The sequence below is a fragment of the Brassica oleracea genome, chromosome C9 (assembly GCF_000695525.1).
Source record: "Brassica oleracea var. oleracea cultivar TO1000 chromosome C9, BOL, whole genome shotgun sequence".
Classification (NCBI taxonomy): Eukaryota; Viridiplantae; Streptophyta; class Magnoliopsida; order Brassicales; family Brassicaceae; genus Brassica; species Brassica oleracea.
This window is the reverse complement of record NC_027756.1, coordinates 30,562,287-30,580,773: the sequence shown is the minus strand read 5'-3', so window position 1 is coordinate 30,580,773 and position 18,487 is coordinate 30,562,287. Positions and strand designations below refer to the sequence as shown.

Genomic DNA, 18,487 nt, shown 5'->3' with positions numbered 1-18,487 from the left:
CAACAATCAGATCCGCAGGCATTACTCTCTCTGTGATCAACAATCAGATCCGCAGGAAAACATTTAGAGTTTAACACTAGGATTTTTTAGAAAAACAATCAATCAATTTTGATAGAATTTTGAATATCTATGGATTATAAAACTTATCAAATATAATATAACTCATTTCTTCAAATACTGATTTTAGAAGTATATATATTATAATATATTAGATATGAAACCATATAGAGAAATGTAAATTATCTATCCTTATATGTAACATAACATCTTAATACAATGCATTCAACCATTAAATTTATTTAATGCAAGTCAATACATAAATTAATGCATGCTTTTTCTTCACTTTCTACTCTATTCATGTTTTGTATTGTGGAAACTCATGAATAATTCATTTCCAATAGAACATTATTTTCCCTGCTATAATAGAGTTACTCTAAAATAGATAAATTATAGAGGAGAAAATTGTGCTCCATTGTCTAAATAGTTTACATTACGAAGAAAGTTACGGATAAGATGACAAACAGAGTTTTTTTTTTTTTTGTAACACAAACAAACAGAGTTTAAGCCTTAATTTTTCCAAGTGATAGATCCATGTCCCATCGTCATCATGTGTTGCTAGATAATTATCATTATTAGCTTATTACCATTTCGAGTGAAGTAAAGAAGATGCTTAAGTAATGTTCAAAAAAAGAAGATGCTTAAGTGAACATGAGGTTATGGGTAAAAAACTTGGGGAAAGGCAAAAAGCAAAAAGCAAAAAGGCCCACCCTCTAAGCACTCTCTTTTAAATGGTAATTCGTGCCTGTCAAAGCCTACACTGTCAGAAACACAACCCCAAAGCCACTTAACTTCATATCTTTCTCTCCTTTTTTATTTCTTTATTTTAAAGCAAAAGCTAGATATCAGAGAGAAAGTTTGAGATTCTACAAACCCGAAGAAACCCCCTAAAAAAAAGAGGAAATAGCATTTAACCGAAAATAACACTGGTAGTTTTTGTTTGCTTGCTCTCTGTTTTCCTCTGTCTGGACATTGGGATTAAACCAACTTATCATTCTCATTCCTCCTTCTTCTTCTACTCTTCTTTGTTCTTGTGCAAAAAAACAGGAAAGCACAAGGAGACAAATAGACCTATCCATTTCATTACAAAACAGTCCTTACATTCTCTAGTTATGGCTTCTTCTTCTTCATTTTCTTCTCCAACTGTCACATCCAAATTTATTGGGTTTCTTCTTCTTCTTCTCTCTCTTCAACCAGACTTGTCACTTGGGTCGGATCTTCATTATAAGAACCAAACTTCCTTCAGACCCAAGAGAGAGATTCAGAAACTTAGAAAAGTAGAAGAATATCTCAAGAGAATCAACAAGCCTTCCATCAAAACAATCCACGTAACCAAACATACCCTTATTATGGAAGCCTATGTTTCTTTTTAAATTTATGAGAACTTGTTTTTGTTATTTAGTCAAAAAAAAAAAACTTGTTTTTGTTATTTTGAAACTGTAGAGCCCAGATGGAGATGTAATAGAATGTGTACCGTCACATCTGCAACCAGCATTTGATCATCCCCAGCTAAGAGGGCAGAAACCACTGGTAATTAATTTTCTCTTTCACTGTACTTGTTTTATAATTTTAGAAAAGAAAGTATTTTTATAAATCCAAGAGCGTGTGGTGTAGAGGTATGTTTGAGTGAATAGAGGATTCCACATGTAGGTCAAAGCCAGAAATCAAGTTCCAACGAAATATGAAACTCGTTCTCCTCTTGGCAGCCACATCCACTCTGGGCATTTCAGCTATTAGTCTGAGTTTATACAAAATCTATTTGGTTATTGAAAGAAAACGTGATTATATATATATGGAAAACATGCAGGATTTGCCAGAGATGCCAAGTATTGCAATTGCAAATGAAACAACAAATGAAGAAAATTTTAATCAGTTATGGAGTCAGTCGGGTGAATGTTGTCCAATTGGGTCAATACCGATGAGAAGGACGACGAAGACTGATGTTTTGAGGGCAAGATCAGTTAGACGGTTTGGTCGGAGACTGAAGAAACCAATCAGACGAGACTCCTCCGGAGGCGGTCACGAGGTAACTTATTCTACACCTCTCTTACGAATCCATAATGCGGGAGAATAGTATTGTATTCTTAATGCTTTTTACTTTTTAACTTTTGTTGGTTCAATAAAGCATTTTATTCTCCAACATGAGATAAAAGCATTCTAAAAATGATTCGTTTGAGAAAAGAAAAGGGTCTTTGAATGTTCAAACTATGTTCTTGATACTGAAAATAAAGTGTAAACCTAAAATTAATTATAAAGGTGTAAGATTTAAAGGTTTTTCATTAATAGATTAGTTTACATGCAGCACGCAGTCGTGTTTGTTAATGGAGAACAGTACTATGGAGCAAAAGCAAGCATTAACGTGTGGACGCCACGTGTCACTGATGCTTACGAGTTTAGTTTATCTCAGATTTGGCTAATCTCTGGCTCATTTGGCCATGACTTAAATACCATTGAAGCTGGTTGGCAGGTACCACTCGTTTTACTATATAAGCATTATTTCTGATTATTTAAAGAACAAAAAAAATTGTTGATTACTAACCATTAATTAGCTAATAAATATTTTTTTTTTTGAAAAAAGAGCTAATTAGCTGATAAATATTTCATCACTAAAAGAATCAGCCTAAGTTTCTTTCGGCAAAAAGGATCTTCGTTGAGTGATAAGAATCAACCTAGCTATAAAACATATTTAGATTGTTTATTTACATTTTATATTTTCATTTTTATATATTAAGTGAATACTTTTCAGATAAACTCAAAACTATCATCATATTATACACAACTTTTATATTGCAAAGCGGACGGGATTTAATAGTGTTTTCTATGTTTTGATATTTTACGACATAAGTTCAAAAACAATTAAAATTAGCTCCCGAAACAATCAATTTTTATTAGTTTATTAATTTTATAAAATCATTTACAATATCTTAATTTTCTCTAAAATAAAGAAATTATAAATAGGTGTGTAATTTACTTCGGTAAATGCATTTAAATATTATTTATGTTCTTCTTACTTTAAGTACAGAGAAATGCTATTTACCTTTAAATATAGAAGAAAAAGTAACAATTTATATTTTATAAAAAGAAATATAAGTATATTATAGTAGATTTGTAGCTAAACGTAGCTATAAAAACAAATATAGAGATATGTTAGAAATATTTTAAATGGAGAACCACCCCACTATTCTAGTATACAGTAGTAAGTTGGAAAAGAATGAGGATAAAGAGTGGGTCCAGTAATTAAGTTGGTGATTAGTCCTTATTGATTAGTAATTATAGAGCATTTGAAATCTCTTTCAGGTTAGTCCTGAGCTATACGGAGATAATTATCCAAGATTCTTCACATATTGGACGGTAAAGACGAGTTCTCTATTTTTATTTATTTATGTATGTATGTTACTATTATGGAAACGAAATTGAATTTAATATTTGAAAAGCAGACAGATGCATACCAAGCGACTGGATGCTACAATTTACTTTGCTCAGGGTTCGTACAAACCAACAATAAAATTGCAATTGGCGCAGCGATTTCCCCAAGGTCCTCTTACAATGGAAGACAATTTGACCTCGGCTTAATGATTTGGAAGGTCAGTCTTCTTTTCTTCCATTTATTTCCCCACTTCTAAACATATTTTATCTATTCAATTTATTGATAAGGTCAAAAAAATTCCTGAAAACTTACAATTTGTGAAAATATAATTAATTCCTAAAAGCTTGCAATTTGTCCTTATACATAGTTGATATTGGTCAACCCAAATACAATATTGATCTATTTAATATTCTATTTCATATCAGTTTTTGATGAAAATTATGGTAGAATCAAGTCATAGTAGTGCGTGCATGTGATGTTTTGAATTAACCAATAACCTTTTGATTTAAATGAATCGGAATGTGTAGTTTAGCGCATTAACAGGTGCCCTTCTTCTTTTCTTTCTAGACACTATCAAGAAGTAGAATTTGACGACCCGCTATTACAATTTAAAATGTTTTCTGTAATTAATACTTCGTTTATGTGTTTGCTTCAAACTTAGGCCGTTAAGATAAGTTCATAAAAAAGCACTATGACCGACACACATTAAGTCAATAACGCATAATCCGCTACGAATATGTTTGCTAAAAATCCTTTGTTTTAGACCGACACATTAAAAAATAAGCTTATCACACAACTGTTAATTTGAGCCCCTCCAACCATTCTTTCATTGTCTTTTAAAAAATGTTTTGCACCTACTTTTCTTTATTTCACATTACATAAATCTACTTTTTTAACACATGACATATATATATAATATACATATGAATAGTATATAGTAATTTGAGCCCCTCCAACTATTAATTTGAGCCCTACTAACCATTCTTTCATTGTGTTTTAAAAGTATGTTTTCATGTACTTTTCTTTATTCGTTACATAAATCTACTTTTTAAGACATGACGTAGATATAATATACATATGAACAGTATTATACTAAATGGTAAAGTGCGAAACAACTGCGGTGTAGTTGAAGTAGTAAACAAAACATATAGATATATAGATATATGTAGAGATTTTTGTTACTATTAATAAGAGTGCGGTGCGGGGCAGACTGTCACCATTCGGATCCTAATTCTTCCCTAGTGAGCAGTGAATGGTCGCATATATTTGATATCATGTCTACTTACTCTATCTTCCCAGCACAATTTTTCTTTAAACATTGCCCATGAAAAAATTGCAAGGATCAGACAATCCATGACTACGTCCGTTCACTCGGTCCATGAGTCTCATTTCGTGCCAAGAGGATTGTATTTCTTTTCCAGAGGTTCAAAAGACTTATTTATTGATCTTATCATTACCATTTGACATTTTCCGTGCGTTAACCTTACTGTTATTGCAAATTATTTTTCGATATGTCACACATCCTTCTACTATTCAAACTCAAACACACTTAACTATAGAATCTTTCTTTTGAATGTGTGACCAAAAAAAGTAAATACACTTTAATGATATAGGTAATTAAATCAATTTTCTTTAAGTCTTTCAACATATACTACAAACTGGGATGTACATTTCACTCCTTCTCACAAAACACAACATCTTTGTGTTGCGCCCCAAGAATGTAATCATCTTACTGTAAAATCCACAAAACTTGTTTACAAAACCTGCAATCACCACGTGACATTTTTTCGTGCTTTGGCCTCATTTACCTAATGACGCGAATTATTTTCCGATAAATCATTCATCTTTCCACTATGCCAATTCAGGATGCTTAATTTTGAAGTACTTTTTAGACGTGCGAACGAAAAAAAGTAAATACACTTTAACGATAGAAGTAATTAAATCAGTTTTCTTAAGTTTTTCAACATATACAGTATCCTGGAAAGATTCAAAAACTTTACACAAAACTATCATGGTAATCATTGGGGGCGATAATTTTTTTTTGTCGTAGACATAACCAAGGTAAACAAAACGAACGGAATATATTAACCTAAAAATATACAACTCATCAAACAAATGAAAATGACCCTTTGAAATGCTTAACTTTTACAATGTGTGTGTCACAGTAGTTTCTTTGAAATTTGAATACAAGCAAATCTTTGGGAACAATAAAAAAAAAGGAACCAACTTCGAATTTCATAAGTCGGAGTAATAAAAAAAAGGTAACGTCAGTTTTTTCAAAAAAAAAATTGTTAATAAATAAAAAGGCTTGATTTGGTGAGAGCACTAAATTGAAGATATGAAATTGATGACAACTTCATCACATCAACTAAAAACCTATATGGGAAATGTACGTTGATCTCCCTTAAGTATTAAAAAATATACTTCCTCAGATTGCCAAAAAATATCACTTTGACATTTTAAACATAAATTAAGAAAATAATTAAAATGTATTAATTTTTTTATTAATTAAATTAATTTAATAGATAGTATTTAAGATAAATAAAATTATTTAAAAGATTAAAACATTTTGTAATTAATATTAGATTTAAAGTAAATATAAATTGCATTAGAACTATAAAATAACCCTTTTTGTATTAAAAAAATGTTAAAATGAACTCTTTGTGAAAAAATATTAGAGTTAACTTTAAATGGTAACTCAACTAACGATGGTTAAGTAAAAAAATACTTATAATGAAGGTTTTATACATTATTTAGTTATCCTCAGCTATGCGAAATCATTCATTTTGGTTTTGAAGGCTTAGATTGTTTGCTTGCTTTTTATCTTAAAGACACAACAACCATTAACTTTTTTAATACCTCGGTTGCTAAGAGTAAACGCAATCACTAAACAAAAACATGATGGTAACATGTCAGGTGTTGAGTTCGCTAATTAAGAAATTATATATATATATATATATCCATTCATAACTTCTTAAATAGAATCGTGGCCAGTGTAGCTTTTACCCCAAAAGCATTATGGGTTTCATAGTGTTTTGATATTGTTCTCTCATTTATATTATTCTTTTTTTTCTTTCTCTTGGACCTAAACGTGGTGTACCCAATTGTGGTTAATTAACAATAACGCAGGATCCGAAACATGGGCATTGGTGGCTTCAACTAGGAAATGGACTTCTTCTGGGTTACTGGCCAGTCTTTTTATTCAGTCACTTGAGGAGTCATGCAAGTATGGTTCAATTTGGCGGCGAAGTTGTTAACAGCCGGTCAAGCGGCGGTCACACAGGAACACAGATGGGAAGTGGCCATTTCGCAGATGAAGGCTTTGAGAAAGCTGCATACTTCAGGAACTTACAAGTTGTAGACTGGGACAACAATCTCTTGCCTCTGAGTAATCTCCATGTCTTGGCTGATCACCCGGCTTGTTATAACATCAGACAAGGTAAAAACAATGTATGGGGGACTTACTTTTACTACGGAGGACCTGGTCGGAACCCTCGGTGTCCTTGACTAACCTCAAACGATGAAATGAAATATTTTGTGTGAATTAGTGCTATAATCATGTTATTAAGATTTTTATTTTCTTCTTATTAGATTGCTTTATTTTCTTCTTTTGCTCTCTTTTTTTTTTCTAAGATTGTTTTCAGAAACATTAACAGTATTTTTTATGTGAAAAAAGATATATTTTTCTATTTGGAGAATTTTGTCAACATCAGTTCTAACAGTTTTTTTATCCGGAGAATTTCGGTTTTAAATACCGCTCATATTTACTCGATCTTTTGAAATTTTGTCAACAGGTAGGCATATACCCTGAATCCGCAATTCTAATATTGTATATTTATTTAATGGAAATTTGCTAAAACAGAATAAATTACCATAAATATTTTTGGATCCATTTTGGACTTTAGATATCCCTCGATTACTTAAAAATTCATAGAAAATATTTTAAGAGTCAGAAAATATGAAAAATTATACACAATGTACATAAAAAGAAGCAATTATATGAAACATATTTGTGTTGAGTAAATTGTCTATAAAATATAATTGCATTTTTTGATCTACTATCTGGTCAAATATATTTTAGTTTCAGCTAATTACATAGTATCTACATTTCTTAGAACGTAATATCTACGTAATGGTCACTAAGCGAAATCTATAACTGTTTCATTATGATTTCAAATACAAATATGATTTATTACCTTGGCCGCACATCCACACCATGAATATTGAGATAAAGACAACAACCCGCAACGAGGAAAAGAAGCAACGAAGACTAGACTTGATTTACCGAAGTCTTCGTCGGAAGATAAAAAATGATTAAGATTTGCTGTAAAAGATTTAAGGATAAAAGGTTTTTGTTTAATAAAAAAACTGCTTTCTAATCTTTTATGAGTTTGGATTTATGAATATGATCAGAAGGGCTTAATTTGGTTTAACAAAATCTCTTATATATTAATTGATAAGCATTACAATATATTTGGTAGCCACATGTCATCACTATAATAATTCTTAAAATCATTAGAAAAATAGGCTGATCCATCTAAACATATATTATACGTTTTATTAAACTAACTATCAAATTGATTACTAGTTTATAAAAAAATATTATACATCTTTCCTTAAATAAAGTTACAGAATTACCTAATATGATTATTATATATATATATATGAAAATTAATGATTATGAATAATAAAGATTTGATAATAATTTTTGTGTTCTCCCTATATTTTTTAATTTTATATTGTTAAAAGAAATTAAACAATTACAATAACCATAAAATAAAAAAAAATTAGATTTTTTCTTATATGCTATATTTTGAATTTTCTATAAATTATTAAGAAGTTAAAAGTCTCACATTGAAAGTTTTGTGATCAATTGGTTAACTTTTAAATTAAACTATATACCATAAAAATACATAAATCTGTTTTTGAAATTTTCATTGAAAAAATGTTGAGATTTTAATATTTTAATTTTGAAATTTTCATCGAAAAAATCTCACATTGAAAATGTTGTGATTATTGGTTTAAGTTTATATTACAGCAATTATACAAGTGGTAATAAAATTATATGAGTAGGAAGTCTCAATAATAAATATTTAAATTATAATATACAATATATCTGTGTAAATATCATTAAAATGTAATTATATACCATATAAAATAAATAAAATGATTATTTTGATTTATTTATCAAAACAATTATTGTAAGGAAACAAGAGATATTGTTTTGATTTATTTGCTTACTATAATTTAATTATATATATAATATGTAAATGAAAACAAAATAAATAATAATATGTAAAAATCATTTGCATAAAAATCCTAATATATATGTAAAAAAAATTGCGACTTACTTAAAATAGAAAAAGGTACATTCATACTCGAGACATGTATAATTTTGACAAAAATCTTACCTTAGTGGACTGTTTAGTATAAGCTCATCGTTTATTCCATGTAATATGTGATAATGTATTAAAAAAAAGAATTATAATATTTTCTAAAATCTCAGAAGATTTTTGAAGATTTTAAAGGTATAGTTTTTAAAATAAAATAATTCATTACTAAATATTGTATGTTAAATGGTTATCGTGGAAACCCAATATATGTATTCAACATTTTAGTTTATAATCAGAAAATATAATTATTGTTATACGAATCTCACCCCGCGCAAGGACGCAGATAATCACCTAATCCCTTATATATTAAAGGAAAAACATTGTAATAAATGTGTTCAAACTATAATAGACACGTGACAGACTCACATCATCGATTTGAGAATGAACACGCTGACGTGTCAAGTGTAGAGAGCTACTTAGCCAAACTCTACATAGGAAAAAAGGAGTTGGTCGATGTTAAGGCTAAGCTGTATAGTGTTCACAAACTTCTCAAGAAGCAGGTTAGCTTTGCAGATGATATGGAAGCTGTAGATGTCAACAGTGACAGATGTTTTGAGGAGGATGTGAACTTCATCAGTGGTACCAGTTCAGAGTGGATACAGAAACTCCTATGGGAATGGACAGAGGAGTAACTTCAACCAGAATTCACAGTTCCAGAAACCCTACAGCAACAACTTCAACAACGGCAGCAACAAAAACTATGGAAATTCTTCCTATCAGAACGTGTTACCACAGACTCGAGATAGCAAGATAGAAGCAATGATTGATCAAGTTCTTGAGGGCTAGCAGAAGCTGATGGTGAATGTCAATTGGAAGATAGATGATGTCTACACTGAGCTGAATGAAAAGTTTGAGACTCTGACTACACATGTGAAGAAGTTTGAGACACAAGTGGTTCAGACATGAGAAGCTGTTAAGAAACAAGAGACCTTCATCAAGGGTAAAGGAGATGAAGCACTGAAGTACCACGTGAATGCAATCATAGAGGATGATTTTTGGCAGGTGGTTAAGGAGGAAAAGCTTCAGGAGGGAGACATCTGAGCTTCGACAGTTCACATTGGTGTCGACTGACTTCAAGAGAGGAACATCGATCGATGGGATTAGACGAACACCGATTGATGGAGTCAGTTGCACATGCGAGACGTGAGAATCATGACCCATAAAGAGTTTGCACCTATACACCCTCATCCACCCAAACCCTTTTGTATGAAAGATATCGATCGGAAGAATGAGCCAGTCGCCGATCGACAGAGAGAATCAACCGGCGATCGACAGTCAACTCTAGTCATGGATCGACGAGTACCTCTCTGCTACCGAGTGCAACTACCCAAAATAGATGTGGCACAACTGAATGCACTCAGAAATCCATCTCAACTTTCAGAGACATCAACAGACAATATTAGTGAGCAACCTGAAGATGCACTAGAGCCTATGCTAGTTGATCAGGCTACTGTGAGACGAACCTTGAGGAAGTGATAGGAAAAGGTTCCTAAGCATCTGAAGAGATGAGCTAATGATAAGGAGATGGATAAGTTCACAAAGAGGATTCTAAGGATCCCAATGGATAAGCCATTTGAGGAGGTTTACTTTACCCACGGGCTGTGGATGTTCTTCTGAGAGACCAAGAAAACTGAAGAAGACATTAGGAGAATGTTCCACCAAGTCAAAGAGAAAATAAGACAAACGATTACACTGAAGAAGAAGAGTGATCCTAGAAAGTTTGTGGTACCATACTTTATAGGAGGCATTGACTATCCTAGTGCGCTCTGCGACACATGATCTTTAGTCAACATTCTACCAAAGGTGATGGAAGACCATCTGGATCTGAAGATAGAGCCTTCAGAGGATTCATTCACTTTTGTGGGTTGTTCTCAAGGAACTGATACCACTCAAATTACCCTAAGTGATTTGTACTTTCTCAAATAAGAGGTTGAGTTGTAGTACTTAGGGATCGAATCCACAAGGAGCTGGGGGCACACAAAAGATCTTAAAACAATTTATGATTAAGCTAGGTCAATTAAGTAAACAGTAAATTGCAGTGGTGAACAAGGTAGTTGTTCGGTTGATTGGATTGAGGTTTTGTAAACGATTATAAGAAAGCGTTAGACTTAGGATTTCTATTGTAATCATGATTATAACAATATAGAAGCTAGAGTAGTTTTTTGGATATTCTAGAACTCAAACAAAGTAATATTCTATCAACTGTCGTTTGTTCAGAATATATATTGTCTAGTATAATCATTTCAAACATTTCTATGAATAATAAACATTTGTAGAAGGTAAATGTTTTAGTTCATTTTATTTTAGAAAAATATTATATGTTTTATTATTAAAATTAACTAGTTTTACACGTGAAATATAGTTTATGGTTATTTATGCATCATACTCTTCATGAAAAATATATCAATATAACTACAAATTGAAAGTAGAAAAAATGAATAAACATATATGAAACGCAGAAAATGAAAATTCAGATGATCTATTTGATTTTGACTGTCTTATATTTAAAATAAAATTACAAGAATTTTTAATGACCTACAATGGTGTCTTCTTCAGCCTTATTACATCATGTACTAATATTTATTTTAATATTTAGTCAATGCAAATTTTTAATTAACAAGTTATGGATTCTTATAAAATACTGTTCATACAATCAAGATTCAGAGACATGTTTTCATCATGCACATATATTTTTATGGCTACAATAAACAAAACAAAATCCAAAATTATAAAATATTGATAGTTTTATCACCTATAATTTACATGATGAAAATAATGATCTAGAACATTTTATATTAAATTGTTAACTGAGCAACTAAAGATATATAGTCCATGAAAACCGAGATAGATAAATGATAACAAATGCAAACCAATATATATAGAAGGTAACAAATGCGCAAAGTCCTAGAATGATTATGAAAGTATCACTAAATGACCATAAAACATTACAATATGAAAAAATGAGCATAACAACGAGTTTGGCGTTGTTATTTATTTGATTGGCTTGGTGCAATTTTAAAATTCTTTGTATTTTCTTCTACTTTTCTTTTTCGGATTAGGTTCGCTTTAGATATTAAAGTATGTATATTTTGTTTAAGCCTAGGTACAAGGTAGCTAATAACTCGAATATGCACCTTGGTTATTAAAATATAAAACGAATTAGAACTTACGTGACAAACAAAATTTTATTCATAAAATAAGTCTCACACACAGTAAATATATAAAAATGTCATAAATTTGTAATAAAAAATCAATTTTTAATGTTTTCATAAATTGAAATATCAAGTAAAACCCAACGCACGAGCCCATATCTAGTTTATTATGTTTTGGAATGTTTTAGAGTATTTACAGGTTCATGTATGTTTTAGAGTAATGTGGTGATTTTAAAGCGTTTTGGAGATAAAGATAGGACAAACTCGAGTTCATGGACCAGCTAGAGTCGACATTCAAAGTCAACCGTTGATCGACAAACACTACTTTTTGTCAATCAACAGAGAAGCGCGGAAGCGGGCCACTTGTTTATGACCGACTTGATGCCCCAGATTCCACATAATTACAAAATTACCATATATAACTCAAATTACCCTAATGAGTGACTTTTACTCTCTCAAATAAGAGGTTCAGTTGTAGTACTTAAGTGTCGAATCCACAAGGAGCTAGGGCACACAATAGATCCTAATCAGCAGTGATTAAAATAGATAAATTATTGAAACAGTAAATAAGCAAGCACGGCGAACAAGGCAGTTGTTCAGTTGATTGGATTAAGGAATTTCATTGGTCTAACATTCTAAGCACTTATACTGGTCATTCAAGAATTTCATCAAACATATTCTAAGCATGAAAAACCTAAAGTCTAGCTTAAGATTTGTCAAACCCCTATTCTAGCATAAAAAACGAATTCAGTAAAAAATATGTAGATTAGTCTGACCATAAGTCATCACTAAATCAACCTAACCCATGAACTCGAGAAGTCTCTAATCAATTATCTCCATGAAAGCACCAAAACTCAGGATAGCTTGACACATAATCACAAGATTAAAGAAAGGTACACCAGATGAACACAAGAAATCAAAAGAAACTTGCATAAAACTTAAAAAATATCCAAACTTTTACAAGTAGCAAGTGTTCATTGAGAGAAAATGAGTTAAATCTGGGTTAGTGAGCCTAAAACTATATATAAGAGTCTTAAAGTCGAATCAGGTAAAATCCAAAAATCATGGGTTAACCCAGATTAAAGCAGATCAAAACTTAATTACCGAAACACCATGTCATTCATTTGGTCACAATAAAGACTGACATGCATGATAGATCGATCCCTTGAACCAATGGATCAAACTCGAACTTGTTGTTTGATTCAAGGCCCTTCATCCTCCACGACGACAAGAACTGGTGCCTTATGCCGCCTTTAAGCTTCTTTGCCGCTGAAAGGTTTCAAGAGACAACTGCTATGCCGCGATGAAGCTTCTCTCCTCCACAGTCTTCTCTTTGCTGTAACTTGTAGTCGACTGTAATCTTGGATTTCCTCCGCTGAAAGAAAACAAAGCAAATCCAAAATCTGAATAAGTGATCATCCACATTCTCCATAGATACATCATGTTAGGGATATATGCCCACATGCACTGCCCCTTAGATGATTTATTGGTCTTAAGGCTACGGTTCAACATATCGACTAAGTTGCCCACACCTTGTCAATAAGTCATCATAATAGAGACGTCTGTCTTTGTATTCCATGACCAAATCTTCTCTTATAAATATATAAACTATTTATTAACTCAACATGAAAATCAACCAAGAGTTTTTTTTATGAAAACCCAATCAAGAGGTTTCATCATATAATCCATTTGTCTAGTTTAAGCATATTTTAAAGTAATAAAAGCATGGAAGATTTCAAACAAGCATGGAAGATTTCAAACAGACTCGATTCACAAAGACATAACATGTGCTAAGCTAATGATACCAAAGTTGTAAACTAAGTTGGAGGAATTACAAGAATAGTCCTCACCTAGCAATAGGAAAAACAGTTTTGGATTACATATGATCAAACAGACTCTGAATCTGAATCAGGCTAAACAATCGAGTCATTATAATAGAATCAGAAGTCAACCCAGAGAAATACATCGACCCAATGTGACCCGGTTACCCAAACAACCGGATCTGACCAACCCAACTTTATAAACCAAACCAACCCGACCTAATCAACCAAACCCATTGATTGAACTGTTGACCAGATCATTGAGGTTACTCGCTGAGTTAGCTTAGCCAAATTAGTTGATTCACTTAGTTAGCTCGCAGAGTACAAGTCACCAGAAAATCAACCCACGAGTCACAGCGAGTCAATTGGCAAGTTACAGTGTTGGTTGCCGACGGCTTGAAAAGATGGGGACTTACCGGAAAAGTCCCTGGTGGTGAGATGGTGGCTTCACGGTGGTAGACGATCATGATCACCTAAGATTCTAATAAATCTTAGGACACCTAACATTTTCTGCATAAACTTATGGGCCTTGTTGAACTATTGGTTTTTGATCGTTACACTATTTTGCACATTAATTCAGTGTTTCACAAATGTATGTATAAAAAAAACTGAGATTGATTGGCGTATCGATGGTGATGCTTTAAACTGGGCTCGTGTAGGTAACTTACTTTTATACACATGAGACTTGAGTCATTAGTTGACACTATCATTATAGTATTAAACGTTCTTAGTTTAATATATTATTCCAGGTGTGACATCTTACAGTACTAAAAGTTTTAAATCCTCAATAGAGAGAACTGCCACCTCAACATAAAAATTCCAACCAATAGGAAGGATCTGTTACGCCATGTCATCTTAACTTATTTGAAAATGAAAAAAAAATTGGGCTTCTTCAAATGTATACGTAGCCCATCTAATTCAAAAATTTAAAACTTTGTCCAACAGTAAAGCTAAAGTCCATACCTTCTCCCCTCCCCCTTTAGTTCGCCAGTTTCAGACTAAACAAATCGATCAACATATCAGTTTTCATTCTCGCCATAAAAGACCTTCCTCCACCATTCAGATGCATTTAATGTTTAAATTCTAGATCTCAATCAAACTGATGACCTCCTCTTCAACTAGTCTCCATATCCCAGCATATATATTGATAGCCACTTATCAAATCCAATTATTCTCCAAACCGAAATCCAATCCCGAACTCCACCGAACTATGGCCGGGAAAAACCTTGAAAACACTCGCCAAAATCTCATCATGTTTATTCTTCGATGGAAGGTAAATTATTCTATCAATGTTCTATATTGTTTCAGTATACACTTTTCCGTTTGTCGCTTGGAGATAAGCAAAGTTATGTTTGGTGAACAGAGATCAGTTGAAGCTTTTTCTTGGAGAGTTGGTGCATTTTGAGAACTGTTCAAGGAAAACATGATCAGTTGAAGCTCTTTCACAGGTTTAAACATGATATTCTCACTTTGGCCACACAATAAATCTCTTTCTTTCGGAAAGTATCCGGCTTTTCATTAGTTTTACACCCCAATAAACATATGCATAATCCATAATGCACTAGCTGATGACATTTGTTCATTTTATAGATGTACATATTTTCATGCAAATTGGTGAAACTTGGTCCTATTTGAATCTATGTACGTGTTTTTGTTTACTTCAAGATTCTTGCCATGATACTTTGCAATACCTTTCACGAGGAAGATTTTTTTTGGGTAAGTAACTAAGCAAGCGTAATCTTTATATTATTGGGCAAGCAAGCATAATCTTTATATTATGATACTAAACGCCTTAACCTATCTCATCGTTTCAACCTTCTCCATGTAGATCCCACATGGGATGGTTCCACGAGACTGAGTACTCAAGTTGTGCTATTGGAGCTAGGCTTTTTGCTGATGCTGCTATGGTTCATACAGAATCCTGACTCACGGCTGGTGTGGTCATCCTGTTTATGGCGAGCTTGAAGTTAGTTTTCATTGTTCTTGCCACTCTTCCACTGAACCGGCTTAATAATTATATTTACATGAAGATAATAGTCTGCTTCAGTACAGATGCAAATGTAACAAAATCAAATATCTGTTTTGTGTCCACTTTGGAGTTAGTATCGGGATCAAGTTTCTTTGTTTTCTTTGTCTAATGAAAATTTTGAAACTCTGCAAGCAGAGTATGTACGAGGATGCAATACAAGTAGCAAAGGATGCCGTTAGAAGCATAAGAAAGGTTGCTTCATTCTGCCGAGAGGAGAAAGTTATGAAAATATATAAGGAAAAACCTGAAGCTCCTATGAAAACAGGAATACCTCAAGGCATAGGTAGTGGAATTGATTTCGTAGTTACATTGGTTCGAAAAAGCGTGTTGCGACATGAAGCAATGACGTTGGAGATTAGCGCCTAGCGCCATGGCGCTGCAAAGCAAGCGCTTTGCCCACCTGAAACAAAAAAAAAGGTAACCACAAAACCATACATATATATTACGTTAACATAAAAAATCTAAGAAGTGTAGAAAACCAAAAACACCAAATAGATATAATAAGACTCAAAGGTTCATATAGAAAAACAACAACTGAAAATACCAAATTAAAACAACAAATTCAGAAGCAAATGCAGAAGCAAATTCAAAAGCAAATAAAAACACCAATACCTGAATCTCTACTCAGATTCAGAATCATTCTCCTCATACTCAAAATCTTTCTCGTAGACTCCTAACTCCTCTTCAACGTCATCACCTTCATCAACCAATTCCAAATGAGAAGGTGATGGACCATAGTGCTTGCTCTGAGTTGAGGATCATATATGGTGTTTTTAATACCATTATATGTGTGTTTTGAGTTAATTCTCAGTCCTAATTCATGCTTATTTGATATCATTCCAGGTTTGGAGCACGTAAAAGAGCAAAGAAGAGAGTTCCATGAAGAAAGATGTCATTTTGGAATATCCGACGCAGAAAAGCCAGTCAGACCAATCCGAAGGTTTTTCCCGAAGAGAACAAGCGTCTGACTGTTCCCGATCACTAAGGAAACTTCCACGATTTTCAAAATTTGCCCTAGATTCCATCTCTTCTCTCTTTACCACCGGCGCCTCCATATAAAAAGCCGATCCTATCATTTCTTTTGACTACGCAAGTTTTGGCAAGAAACTTAGAACTATTTTGGCGATTTAGCAACTTGTAAGGGAGAAGGCTTCATCTCCCATTTTCACGAGAAGATAATCTTGAACCCTTGTCTTTCTACTTTATTTTATATGCAGTATTATTTAGAAATCATGCATGTATCACTTTGCTTATGATTGAGTAGTCGGCTAAGCTTGCTTAGGGTTTTAGGGTGTCAATCGCATGAGCTAAACGCAAATAAGTGATTTTAATTGTTCTTCATTCATATTGTTCTTACTTCTTGCATTGAATTGATCACTTAATGTTCGATCTCAAGTTTAATCACCTAGCTAACCGCTTAGGAGATAAATTGACCTATATTGAATGAGCTTCATATCCCTAATCACCGAGAGTAGATATTAGGGTATTAAGTGAACTAATCGGACCTGATCTCTAAGGCTTGCTATCGCGTCTTATTCCAAGTGAGAGCTTGGGACTCAAGACCGATCAGTAAAGGGAACAAGTCCACGATAATGGATTGTTCTAGCCGAGTGATCCGAGTTCTAGACTGCACCTCATTGCACTTGAATAGTTGTTTGGTTCTGCATTGACACCTGATGAACAACCCTAAGCTGGCTTTCATTTAAATCGAATTTGAATCTCTAGGTATTCTAGTTACTTGTGTCGCCATTGATTTTAAAAACCCCACTTGTTTCCCAGCTTAATATTGAACTCATAAGAGTAAAGAGTAAACTGGTCCTCTGGATTGAATCTCAAATATTATAATTACCACTGTTAACTTGACAGTAGCAAGGATTTATTTCTAGTGTATCAATCATGCATAGTTAGATGTTCTCCCCTTAGTTTTACATCGCAGCCTGATTCTGTTGCCCGTCCAAGACTGATGATGTTTGATTTCAATTCAGGAATAAAATAAACTTTGGTCATAGTCTACAACATATATTGCAGATGCAGCAGACCATCCAGAATCAACAACAAGCTGCTCAAGAAGCAGCTGAGAACACCGCACGAGAAGAGCGTGGTGATCCTATTGGGGAGCGGAACCTTCCGCGTAACTTCGTTACTAACCGCTCCCCCATCAACCCTCCTCCTTGCACTTGGCAAGACTATGAGATCAAACCTGCACTGATAAGTCTGGTACAGAAGAGCACGTTCAGCGGTCTCACTAGTGACATCCCGATGGACCACATCGAAGCCTTTGAGAGAATCTGCAATTTCTCTCGCTCTAACGGAGTGCCACCAGACTATGTCAAATGCACGCTGTTCCCATTCTCTCTTGAAGGGAAAGCTTCTCGCTGGCTCCAATCTCTGCCAACCGGCTCTCTTACCTCATGGGACAAGGTCCGATCAGCGTTCCTGAGCCACTTCTACATGAAGTCTAAAACCGCGGCTCTACGGCACAGGATCTCCAATTTTTTGCAGAAGTCTGATGAACCTTTTCATGAAGCTTGGGAGAGGTACAAGGAGTACCAGAGAGAGTGCCCGCACCATGGTTTGACGATGACAATATATTGGAGGTGTTCTATGATGGAGTAAGCAATGAGTTTTGAAACACCCTTGATTCTTCGAGTAATGGAGATTTCATGACT

The 18,487-nt window shown here is 33.3% G+C and overlaps 1 protein-coding gene across 2 annotated transcripts; it reads left to right on the top strand.

The window, feature by feature from the left end:
- The first annotated feature begins 822 nt into the window (after positions 1–822).
- On the top strand, positions 823–7,113 carry LOC106312895. 2 transcript variants are annotated; one of them, XM_013750579.1, is made up of 7 exons: positions 823–1,385; positions 1,501–1,587; positions 1,865–2,083; positions 2,360–2,524; positions 3,355–3,408; positions 3,495–3,641; positions 6,554–7,113. In XM_013750579.1, exons 1-7 carry the CDS (start codon positions 1,170–1,172, stop codon positions 6,929–6,931), a joined length of 1,266 nt encoding a protein of 421 aa, XP_013606033.1. In that variant the 5' UTR covers positions 823–1,169; the 3' UTR covers positions 6,932–7,113. The 2 variants fall into 2 exon arrangements, with proteins under 2 accessions (XP_013606033.1, XP_013606034.1); XM_013750580.1 differs by having other exon boundaries at positions 1,273–1,385; positions 1,708–2,083.
- The last annotated feature ends 11,374 nt before the right edge of the window (positions 7,114–18,487 follow it).